The sequence below is a fragment of the Branchiostoma floridae genome, chromosome 9, assembly GCF_000003815.2.
Source record: "Branchiostoma floridae strain S238N-H82 chromosome 9, Bfl_VNyyK, whole genome shotgun sequence".
Classification (NCBI taxonomy): domain Eukaryota; kingdom Metazoa; phylum Chordata; class Leptocardii; order Amphioxiformes; family Branchiostomatidae; genus Branchiostoma; species Branchiostoma floridae.
In genome coordinates, this window is record NC_049987.1 from 13141551 (window position 1) to 13154329 (window position 12779).

General features: G+C 37.8%; 1 protein-coding gene across 4 annotated transcripts in view; it reads right to left on the reverse strand.

Moving 5' to 3' along the window:
• Positions 1-12779, reverse strand: part of LOC118422840 — a 118733-nt gene that overhangs the window by 88360 nt on the left and 17594 nt on the right. For 2 of the 4 annotated variants that reach the window (XM_035830627.1, XM_035830626.1), the window contains 2 exons: positions 5279-5477; positions 430-532 (listed from right to left, as the gene is read on the reverse strand). In XM_035830627.1, coding sequence (XP_035686520.1) covers positions 430-532; positions 5279-5477 — 302 coding nt within the window. Of the gene's footprint in view, positions 1-429; positions 533-5278; positions 5478-9321; positions 9394-12018; positions 12655-12779 lie in introns of those variants that run through there. The other 2 variants (XM_035830625.1, XM_035830628.1) reach the window with 2 other exon arrangements.

Genomic DNA, 12779 nt, shown 5'->3' on the forward strand with positions numbered 1-12779 from the left:
AGATACAGTCACGGGGATTACATAAGCAAGGTTTCCGTACCTACTGGGTAAGCAGTAACGACCCCTCCTGAGCAATGAGGAATGTTCTCTACTGTTTTGTGCTAACAAGCAAAGTAGCTTCCTACCGTTCAATCTTTCAACCAAGATTAATCTCAAGTGTGTCCTGGGAGCATGGAAACTTTCCTCCAAATGAAGTCAAGATTATAGCAGTGTCTTACTTGACAATAACGTTTTACCATTTAACATCTGAAAAATGCTGATTATGCTTAAGATGCTAGGCCAACCTGTAGGGTGTTTTCAAACAATAAAAATACAAACTAGTAAGATATGTTTACTGTCTAAAACTTTTTGAAATGAACATGCTGTTTGTCCCAATGTTTTGGTCAGGAATAATAATAAAAATATGTTTGATGTAAAATAAAAACTCACCTTAGTGGTTCAGCGTAGATGTCAAAGATGCTCTTGAGTGCATCGATGTAGTTCCTCTCAGTCACCATCAACTCGTGAACAACTCGGAATCTGGCATCTCCAGCTGTGGAGCAAAGGAAACGTCAGTCAAAACAATTACAATTATTACCTTAATATATTTTCTACAAGACCAACAAAAAACAGGACAGATCTTCGACTGTTTAGCTAATTAGAACAGATGGGAAATATATTAAAATATCATACACTCTACATAGCCATACCTTCCACATCTGGCTTCTACACTAACTGAATCTAAAACTGCTGCCTCACCTTACCAGATGTCTTTTCTGAAAGGGCCTCTCCAGCAAATTTACTCAGACAGGCACCTTGTTATCTTTCCTAACTTCCTATCCTTCCCAGGACCCAAATAATCCCAAGTTCACCCTTATGCCCCTCCGTGGGGTTCTTGACCTTGGGACATTCGCTTAAGTCATGGAAAAATAAACCTGCCAAATACGCCCACCTGTTAAAGTCGTACCTACAGCAGCGATCATGAGTCCGTGTGAAACAATTCACATATAAACCCTCAAGACTTATGACATACTGTACTATGTCAGCAGTCTCCTCCCATTCAAGTCAGTTTGAACAGTTGAGTTTGAACAAGAAAAACATAAAGCCATATGCATGGATGTCACATACAGAACTACAAGAAGATTTTGTCCATGAAGATTTATACATTTTTTAATATTATACCCAGGCCATATTTAAGTTTAATATCAGTGTTTTGACCAGTCCATAATTTACAGTACGGCCTGGGGCTCCGTCTTTCTCTCTTATTTCTATGCCAAACTTCAGTTTCCTCAGGTTTGCATGATATACATATAAACAAAATACAATACGGGGTATTCCGTATCACCCTTGGTCCTGGCCTGACCGTGGGAGGGCCGTACCTCGGGCGATACGAAATACCCCATGACGTTATATTCTATATGTAGTCCATCATCGGCACTTGGAAGGCATACAAAGCAAAACTGACATGCCCTACTTGTCAATTTTGTTCATCTGAATATCATGATACAAACCTGCATAAAACTAGTTTAAAAAGTACAAAAACTACTTACCTGGCATTCCAACAGTATTTTCTTGAGGACAAATACACCAAAGGTCTAACAAAGGCATCATGCTTGATAAGTCATGTGCTATATTTTACTTCAATATCATACTAGGCCCTATCATATATCTACGAGAAGTTTCAGCATTTGACAAAAATGACAAAGAACAACCAGAAAACAGAATGTTGTTCTTTAAACGACCACAATCCAGAGAATTCATTTCAGATTAATCATAACCCTACCTCAGGCTTCCCTCCAGGCTACCTACAGTCACCACACCCAACCTTCCAACTGACTGTTACACCAAACTTCCTGTGTTCTGCCATACAACGGGTTGTCAATCATACTTATGTAATGAGACCTGGCTATGGTCACATTGGAGGAAAAGCAGTTCATACCAATTTGATCAAATGAGCCATAGTCTATCATCTCAGCCAAAAAGCATCCTGATCTTTAAAAGTATGTCTCTTCCAGTGTTTTTCTAACTTGAGAGGAAGTACTAGTGTTGCAACCTTGTCCAGCTGCGCTCCTGCAATAGCTTCAGAATTGAGGATTCCCAGATGTCAGTAAAGTTCTCTTTTCTGTAATCCCCAAAGCCTGACATTGTAATTGACTCTATCAACAAGATATTGCAGTTACAACTACATCTTGGTTTATTTTTCACAAAGGTTTTCAATAAGTCACTTCCTTGGTGGCCTATTCCGATGTCAGCTTCAGATCCTACCTCTGCACTAGTCAGATAAGGGACCAGATATCCTCATCAGCAGACCTTGACACTTAACAAAGGCATCTGTATATCAATATCCTGTTTGATAGAAAAGACCTTACCACTTTTGCCTGGATAATTTTCTCCCTATGTGTAAAGGTCTAACTAGTCATTCTTCAGTAATTTCTGTTACTGTTTAAAAGGAGGAAAACCTATCTATATGACCATATGTTTTAAAGGTTCAATAAAGCAATATTGTTTAAAGGAGGCAAGCCATTGTTAAAGATAAGTAAAGACTTTGGGGGAGGGGGATATACTGGGTAAGGACAGTGCGTCATACATTTAAGTATGATATCAAAGATCAGTTGTTAAGTTCCTTTATCACAGAGACTTTATTGTTTGTGCTGATGTAGAGACATAAGAAACATATTGAAGATTTCCTTACATAGTTTAAAGGGACCAATCTAATGAAATACTTAGAAATGGATTCACCCAGTAATGTGCTGAATCATCAAAATTGTTACATTCAAAAAGCTCAGGCAAGGGGTGATCTGGATTGTTTCAAATAAGCAGGTGACAGCCAGAATTGTCTAAAACTGATGAGTCATTTGGCTGAAAATCAGGAAATCAAACATGACATGTATGTAACAAAGATTACAAGACAGCAACCTCTGATTCTGAAGTGTTGTTTGGTACTGTCCTCTTGTCTGGTAAAGCAACTATTGCTTGTTGTGGCATAACCAAATCTGCAGGTGTTCCATTGGACATGGGGCAATAAGGGCTGATAAGCTCAGGCCAGGTACAAAACACACACTTTTTAAGTGGGGCCATAAAGTTAAGTGCACTTCTTGACCTTTTAACCTTTGACAAGTTAATGAAATTAATGGCCTTTCAACCGTCCATCTGATGTACAGGATATGTTAAGTACTGACGACATGGACAGCTTTTCTGTGCCTGTGTCAAAAGCCAAAAATGAGAACGCTTCCAAGGGTCTTCTTTTCCACAACAATCTGTATCCAACCAAAATGCTTTATTTGTAAAGGAAGCAGTGAATATTTCAAGTCCATATCCTTATAATCGAAAGTTGTCATTATATCATAAAGACATATTGCTGTTTGGCAAATCAAAGATTTGATAAATCAACTTATACACCTCAGAATGGACCCTTGTATTATATAACTACTTAACGTGTCTGCATGAATGCACTTGTCCTGTTTCTAGTTTGTTTGCAGTAATCCTATCTTCACTCTCATTTCCTGTTCTAATCTGATCCACTTGACACTGAAGTATTGATGTTGAAGGTAATAGAGTCAGGGTTTAGGATTATACTTGCAAGAAACCTGTGATATTGCTAAAAATCTCAAATAAACTGAAAAATGTTAACATCCCATATTTACAAACTCTACCATCCTCTTTCCATAGTTGGGGCATATGGTAGTCGCATTTCACCATCTTATACTTTTTTTCACCCACAATGTCAACTTCATTAACTTAATCAGTTTCCAATTCAAAGAACTTTATCATGATTATGCAAACTCCTTTGACAATTATACTGTGGCAATTTTCTAAATAAGGAAAGAAGAAAAAGCAGTTTAACAAAACGTACAACACTTGAATTCTTTTGCAAGTAAAAGGGTACACAAGCCAGAACTCATCAAGTGTGCCCTATGCCCCTTAAATCAGTCTGTTCCTTCTCTACATCATGTGTTTTTCCTCTGTTTTCACCCTTAACCAAAGCCCAAACACCTAAATTGCCTGTTTATAGACAACAGCACTCCTGGGCCACCAGAGATTTAGACATAACCAAAACAAAACCAGTAGCTGAAATGTCAAAAGTGATATCTTAATCTTACTTCAAACACAGTGATGTATGCACTGTTGGTAGTATTATCTATCAAGTTGTAGAAAACACAATTAAGTTCCAATTAGAGATGTTACCAGTAATTGATAACAGAGATGCACTGATACTGGTGTATGATGCACTGGCTGAGGAAATGGTGATGCCTTGATGGAACTGCCTCTTTGCCATATACTAGTAGTAGAAAAGGGAGAGCTGAAGGAAAGAAATATCCGGCTTATACAATGAATGATCATAGACTTGACCTTATCCCAGCCAAGGGAAATACATTGACATAATTTGTACACCCTTAGTGTCTCAGGAGGGTGATGGTTAAGCAATGATTACCGTATATTCTCGAATAAAGTACGCACTTTTTTAACTTTTCAAAATTGAAAAGGTGCTACAAGTTGTTGCCAAAGTTGGGGTGCGTACTTTATTTGAGGTCACTGCACAGAGAAATGGTAAAAAAAGCCTAAAATAAAGCAAGGTGGAGCTACACTTCTAGTAATGTTTCAAAACATGCACATTGTTGTTGTCTTGTAGTTGTCTAAACATGAAACAAAGAAATTGTCTAAACATGATTTACATAAGATTGGCATTTGCATACAATCCTTTTGAGTTAGTGACTTTGACTTGTACAACTGGTTTTTCCTGATTTCTTCTACCAGTTCTCAGTGATTTTTATAATTTGCAGTAGGCAATTCACAAGTTCATAGAGACAATGACAGTGTAAATGCAGGTTATTTCATGCAAAATAACCTTGGGAAAACATCATAAATTTGAATTTATCCAGTTAAAGGTCTGTTCAAAATTGGTGGAGAAGGGGTGCGTACTTTATTTGAGTTTTTCCATTTTACCTTTCAGTCCCAAAGATCTGTCTAAGACTTGTCCAAAATCAGGGGTGCGTACTTTAATTGGGGTGCGTACTTTATTCGAGAATATACGGTACTTTCTAATGGGAGTGAAAGAGACAATTTACGTAAGAGAACATCAACATTCCCTCAACCGAACGGGGGCCGATACTGACTTCCAAGCACCTTTGTTTGACCCATTGCTGACATCACACTTCCAGTCTGGATGTGTGACGTAGGCTTTGGGTCATTTTAAATGAAAAAGATCATAGGACTGATCAAAAGCTTGTTGGTAATAAGCGCTTTATTTTGTGCACGGATTTAAAATTAAAGTGTAAAATTGCATTAGAACTCTACTTACCTAGTCTGGGATCGATGGCTTCTATGTGTGATGATAGGTCCTCTATAAGTATGTCTTCTCCCCTCAACATAAGAGCATTAGCATCAGGGTTGAGGATGGCCTTGGTGGACGACATGGTGACTCGGTAGTCTGTCAGTCTGTACTCCAGGATGGCATCTGCAACCAGGTCTTTCACCCGCATGCCATCTTCTCCATCCAGCTGTATGATAAAACAGGTGTTGAGTTAAGTTTCAAATTGTTCACTCAAGATTGTGTGTACATGTACATGCACCTTGAACAAGCATGATTACCGTAATTACAGTGGACATTCTACTCCCAAATATTAGTGTGCGACACTATAAATATGTGGTAAAGGATTAACCCCAGAATTCAAACTATCCACAGGAAACTTCAAAGACATGAACCTTTTCCAAAAACATTACCTTTCCTGGGTAGAGTAAAATATGCAAGCTTCAACAATACTTTGGATAGATTACTATAAAAAGAATAATTGTGTCAACATCTTATCTTTGAATATACAGTCTTTATCAACTGTCAGGAACCTTTTAAACAAGGCAACCATTTCCAAGATGCCCCCTTAGTCTTAGTCATTCCTTTTGCAAGCAAATACAGATGCCTTTTTATCTGAACTTTGTATATCAGAGATTAGATGTGTAACAGCAAATTCCCCAAGGACATCTGCTATGTTATCTAATTAGCAGGTACAGGGCTAATGGGCACTTCCTGTGACACACCTTTGTCAAGCATGTGCTCAAGAATGCACAAAATTTGCACTGGCCCTTTGAATAGACAGTACTTCCAAGCTATGCCAATAAAGTCAAGTCAAGTCATAAAGGTTTCTGTACTGTTTACATACAGTAATAGACCATGTAATCAGAGTAGGTGAAGGGTGACAGAATCCCTACAGCAGCACAGATATAGATACAGCCACACTTAAATCATGATAATCAATATAACAGTTACCTTTTAGCCATTCACAGGCATGAATATGGTGTATTCCATAAAATTTGAAGGACAATCAGGTACATATAATACAAGCTGTATCAACCTAGTCTGACTTATGCCTTTCGGAAATAATAGTTGACCGGCCACCTTTAAACAATTTCATCAAAGATACAGGAAATGTGACAATGCTAGTTTTTGTTTCTAGGATAAAAGCTGTAAATGCAATTTCCAGAAATGCCGAAAGACTTTTTCATTCCTTTTTAATCTCAGCCTTTCACGGTGCTGTACACATGGTATTTGTTCACAGAGTTAATTGTTTTACAAAAACATTTCACAGCAGTGATTCAGGTATGAAAACGGATGAAGCCATATATCAGATGACCCACAACCCATTATCTCCAATTAAAAGGTGATAAGCACCCTTTGTCTATGTATATTGTTTACATGTGACAGCTAAACAATAACCTAACAGAACAAAAGACATCCTGATTAGTAGGTATTGTCTTATTATCTCAGTTAAACCTGCCTATTTCCAAAAAAGTAGGAAAATGTTTACCCTACACCACCTGCAAAACACTTAACAGTTAAGCTAGTATTTGGGGAGAGTAAGACTTTGATCTTATATAAATGAATATGTAAGTTAGGTACTACATCTTGTGTAGGACTGAAACCCAGTTCAACTTCAAGCAATCCAATCGAATGCAGTACTAATTGAAATGGGGTCTTTGTTTTTAAACAGAGTTTGTTCTCTAAATGCACCGCTTCTTTTAACTTACACACCGGGAAATCCAAACATCACATGGAGCTTAACAGTGCAAACAGTCCCTAGCCAACAAGTCACCATAATTCTACAATAGAAATCAGTACCGCTACAGTTTGAAGCTTTCATAAATCATCTGCATTCCTGTGCATATGCTACAAACAATAACAAATCAACACAAACAAAAACATTTATCAAATATCAATGAGATTGTTCTGTAATAATCCTTAACAAAAAAACAAATACCAGTATAACTCACTCGTTTTCCCACATTGAAAACTAACAGCATCCAGCAAAATTTTTTACACTCAAATGCACTTTCATACAAACACATGCACTAACACAAGACGTCACTGATGATTTGACCATAATGCTAACACTGACTGGATTTCTATTGAAAGGCAAATATTTCATGATACAAATCTCAGTCACATAACACTAATACCTATAATATATGGTATAAATGACCAACAAAAGCTAGTCTGGGTTAAGAAGTAACGTATCAGGTCGTCACTCTAACACCACACCAACAAAGGACGGAAACTGACCCGTAAACATCACTACATCAGCCTGTTCATGTTGATACCCTGATCACATCAACAAGATCCAGATCTCATAGAGCAAACAGACCGGCGTTACATGCTTCTCTGAAAGCAGTAAAAGCACACACAATGCTGGTGTAGCAAACAGACAACAGCGGCTGTTTGCAGGTGAGTGTTTACAGGTGTGACACTTGGGGGGCGGAGACTGGACCACTGAAGGGGGGCAAGTCTATACAACTTATCTAAACACAGGGAGAAGGGAAAGTAGCAATTAAGGCTGACAGTCTAACTACCAGTTGTCAGCAAAGTAACAAGAGTTGATGACCTGGATTTACATATGAAAGGAAACAACAAATGCATCTGATGTTTAACATCCACATTTTTGACTCCACATAAACGGACAGGAATGAAGTTAAAAGGTTGTTCTTTACAGTTTTGACCATTTTTTAAACCAGAGACGTAACATATTGGGAAAAGGTGTGCATATAAATGGACATCTGGTCTACCTTAAATCCCTTGTAGGAATGTATATTTCACTTGTGCATAACTTACCAAGATCTTTCACTAGAACCGAAGAATAACAAAAGATCTCGACATTATCAATAATTGAAGAAAGTAAAAGTAGCACTACATCCAGCATAAAAGAAGAATTTGGTATCTGACATTGATAGTCTACTCTTGAATAGGTGAAGACTATTTTTGCGGGTATTCATGCCGATTTCAATTTGTAATAGGAAGGTCCAAGTGTGCAGCGGTGACTTTCGATTCATGAATTGTTAATACATCTTGGAAAGGTTTGCATTGTTAAAAGTCATATCTCCAAAAATCAATAAATCAATTCTTCAGCTTATTGAGGATAAGCATTACTGTAACATACCTGAAGAGTAGAATATTGACTTTTTTCGATTATTATATGATTGCTGTCTGATGAAGAAACCATGATCCTTAAAATAAAGAAGTCATAACACGTATTCAACAGTATCTCATAAGGTGGCAAGACAATGGCCAAATGAAAATATATCTACATGTACATTAGAGTACCATTTCTCCCTATTCGATTTCATTGAATGGACTTAAACATTTACTTAAGACAAGTAAGGTTTATTTTCACTTCAGTAGGACTTTTCCTACTCAAACGCAACCTTCTGTGAGTCTTTTTTATCAATATCTGGGGGTGAGTTTCTAATTTTAGCTTTCTTAAAAGATCAAAGTCAACAACAGTTGACTGAAAGGCATCCGGATATCTTAAAAGATCAGAAAATTACTCTTACTTAATTGTTACAAACAAAACATCTCCTAAAACAGACTTCACATTACTATTTTTGTTGGAAAGAGTTGACTCAGTTCCAAGGCTATTTTAGGAAACTTGTTTTATTTTTAGGCTACAAGCATATGGGTTCAACAACTTAACCCTTAAAGTGACGTTTAATAAAGGGTTTAACACAAGATGCTGAGAAAGATCCAAAGCTAAACATATATAATACTCATGCATTCTTTCGCAAATTCAGTCAAGCTCTATTAGCTTGGATGCCAGCATTTTTATAGTTTTAGAATGCCCTCAGTCATTGCCCGAGAAGCGAGTGAGAGCTCTCACGGCCATTTCCCCGGGCAGCGACCAAAAGAGCTAAAAAGGCGGGTATCTAGGTTAAAGCTCCATGTCTTACAACTGTAACCAAACAGGACTCACATTTTGCAAGCTGTAACTGAGCACAGGATTTCAAGGACTTGCAGTCAACATCTGATGCAGTCAGTGTACAATCCATGCTCAAACTCCTGCTGTATCTATAATTACCTACCTTTTTTTGCTTCCTGGTGAAACTCAAATTTAAACTTCTCCTGCGAAATCTCGCCATCTTTCCTTCACCTTACACCAGCCTTTCCCCAAACACCTGACTCATATGAATGAGGCAAACACAGATCGTGCGCACCTCCTTTGAGAACCTGACATGGATACAATCTATCCAAGATTTGTGGCCTCTTCAACTCTTTATACCCATCCTGAAAACAACCTGTTTAAACTCCACTATGCTACGTACACAACATCATCAGTTGCTACTCTTAACTTTTACATGCGTCAGTGTGTACTTAGGTGGGTCACTACAGCAGACATACAACATTGCTGTATAACCCTCTGCTACACGTTTCCAAATGCTTAACTGATACCTACGGAAGCAATTCAAGGTTAAAAAGTAGAGTTACAACTTAAGTGTATCTATTTCCAACTCAATATCAACATCAGAGATATGGGATGGTGCCCTTTTCCCTGGTACACTTCAACATCAACTGTTTTCAGACAACACTGAGTAAATCATGTCCTCCAGATTCGGGTGCTTTCCACAATGGCTGTAAATCTTATAGGGCCTTCATACTGAAACTGAATCAGCAAGAATCAAGCAGAACCAGCCAGAGTGAAGTATTTGCAAAATTCATGCCACATTCGGGTGGGAATTCCAAATGGACCTAATTCCTCTTCACACCAGAGGAGGAATGGGCCGGAATGTTGTCTGAATGAACATTCTTGTATATTCCTGGGTATTTGTAGTATATTCTAGAAGTTCTACATTTCAGATATTTAAGCTTGTACTTGTATCTTGTTTGTAAACTTCTGCTAAATATTAAAAATTTCACATATTTAGAACTTTATTTGGAAGAGACTGATGCAACATCTATTTTTGATAATTTGGCACAACCCACTAATTTCAGTTTATTATTTACCTGCATATTTCAGTCTATTAAAGAACATTATAACATTATAGTTAGAACATTAAGAAGTCTACAAGATGGCATTTCCCTAAGTCCTAGTGGTATAGCCCCAGCTTGAAATGTCAAACACTATGTACTTGCTTTCTTTCCCTTGATCTACAACTTGAATCAAGGAAATCCTTAGATATAGAATCTATGTGTCCCCATGATACACGATATTTATAATTAACACTTGAACCCTGTTTTATCACACACATCACTTCACTTTGCCCACACGCAATCCTGACACCAATTAGCCATGGATTATAGTATTTTACAGCTTTTGAAGTCTGCCTCTCTCTACAATGGTCAGAGATCACACGCAATCACTGCAGAGAGTTGTTGTCAATCATTCCTCAAAATAAAGACTGAGGAACCTTTGACTCTACATCCTATTTACACAACAGTGTTATACGGATGGAAAGGCAAGGGCCCTACACAGGGTTATGTAACAAAATGTTAACATTGTTAGTTGCTATTGGCAACGGGAATGTGAGCTTAGAACAAGGGCATGCACAACATTCTAGGCTAAGCCTAGTAAGTAATTCAATATTCCTGGCTTGATAACAAAGTTGAAAGTAAATCCACACTTCAGAAGTGAATAAGCATAGTATTATGTACTGAACCACCTAATGCTATTTTTAGCTGTTCACACCATTGATTACTGAAGGATGCTTCACAGGAGCTTGACCAGAAGTAACCTACTAGATTGAGTGTCCTAACCGCTACATTTCAGCTAGTATCATTTTGGGTTGACCATTCATTCTGCCTTTGGTGTATCTGCCTTTTTCTACCTACTAAAAATACATTTATATCTCCTTTCCTTTGACAATGATCAAAGTACTCTAAAATTGGCTCGTTTTCTATAACGATACGATCAAAACTGCCAAAGATGGCCACTCAGGCCAGAGTAAAGATAAAATTTATTCTATGTGGACAGGTGGCCACTATAAACATTATTCTTAATGCTTGTGTCAATGAGAAAAATTTCTAAGGGACCATCAATTCTGGCCAGATGGTCATTACATAGAGGTGGACATTTATACCCATACTAATTACTAAACAGATTGTAATCACATGTACCCTCATTGGTAAACAATAAACTACAAGTAAACAGAAATTATTGAACACTTCATCATAATCAATTATAACTATGACAAAGACCTATGAGAAACATCTGCTATTCATTATTCCAGCTCAGAGTTTACAGGGTGAGATTCTCAAAGCTGCTGATAAATGCAACCTTTAAACTGAATGTATTTGTGACATTACAGGCCAAATCGGTAATGGCAGTAGGCAAATGCCAGCATTCCATTCACTGACAAAGAAGTGGACCATATGTGTGCTTTCATCCTCCTTGTGTGAGAAGCAATATTTACTGTACACAAATAGGGATAAAGTTTACTCAATCACGAAGGCAAAATATATATATATATGTAGCTTACACTTTGGAATCATATTTCGATTAAAGTTTATCAATACCTTTTATGCTACTAACTTAAGAAATCTAAATTTGAACGTCTTACATTAGTTCAATAACTAGGAATAAAACCATGACGCCCTTGCTTCTGTATGACATACAAAAGAGTTTAAAAGATGAAAGGTTGATGAAAGACTGATTGGAAAGTCTGTTAAGTTGTTGATAGTTGACACTAATAGACATTTTTTGCAACCTTTGTACTGCTTAGTTATGCACTTAACCAGCACAAACCTTAACATTAATTGCTTGCCCCTAGATTTTATCCACTCACCTGTTCATATCTCAATGGTTTAGACTTGATAGGAGAAAGGATATTGGAAGTTGTCATGGCAAGAGTGCTAATTGCTCCGACAGAAACCCTCTTCTCTTTCTTCTTGTGTTTTCCCAGTGACAATGGAAATCTTCTATTTGGTTTGGGAGAAACCGAAATGGTGGCTCTTCTCAGTTTTAACCTGGGAGAGGTTTTTTCACCAGCTTTGGGGTTCTCTGTTTCTGTACTATCGGGTTTCTCCGGGTTTTCTGCCGTGTACACTCGTATCTCAGGGAGCGAACCACGCTGTGTTGGGTCAGGAAGAAACACATCCCCACAACTGAAATGTCTGCGTGTTCTTTCCATTTCTGGAGGCAAAGGAAGGAGGATGTCATCCATGACACCTGGTGTATTCTTGGTGATGATAGTTTTATCATCAGGATCCATCATGGAGGAAACTGGACAGCCAGAATCAAGAGATGATGAGTCTTCTTGTTCTTGTGAGGAATGTTTCAGTTCATTTTCATCAAGATGTGAACGTCCTCCCTTTCTTCTCTTTAAACCCATCGCAGCTGAGGGAATAGTTATATCATCTGTGCCTTTCATGGAGTTATCAGAAGCCTCCAGAGATGGAACAGCCATACTTACAACAGTGACATAATCCTCCTCTGAACTGCATGGTTGTCTATGTCCTGAAGGTATTGGCAAACTCACAGCTGTGATAAAGACGTCATCTCCCTTCAGACTCTGTTCTGTCTCCCATTCAGAGTCAGAAGCACTCC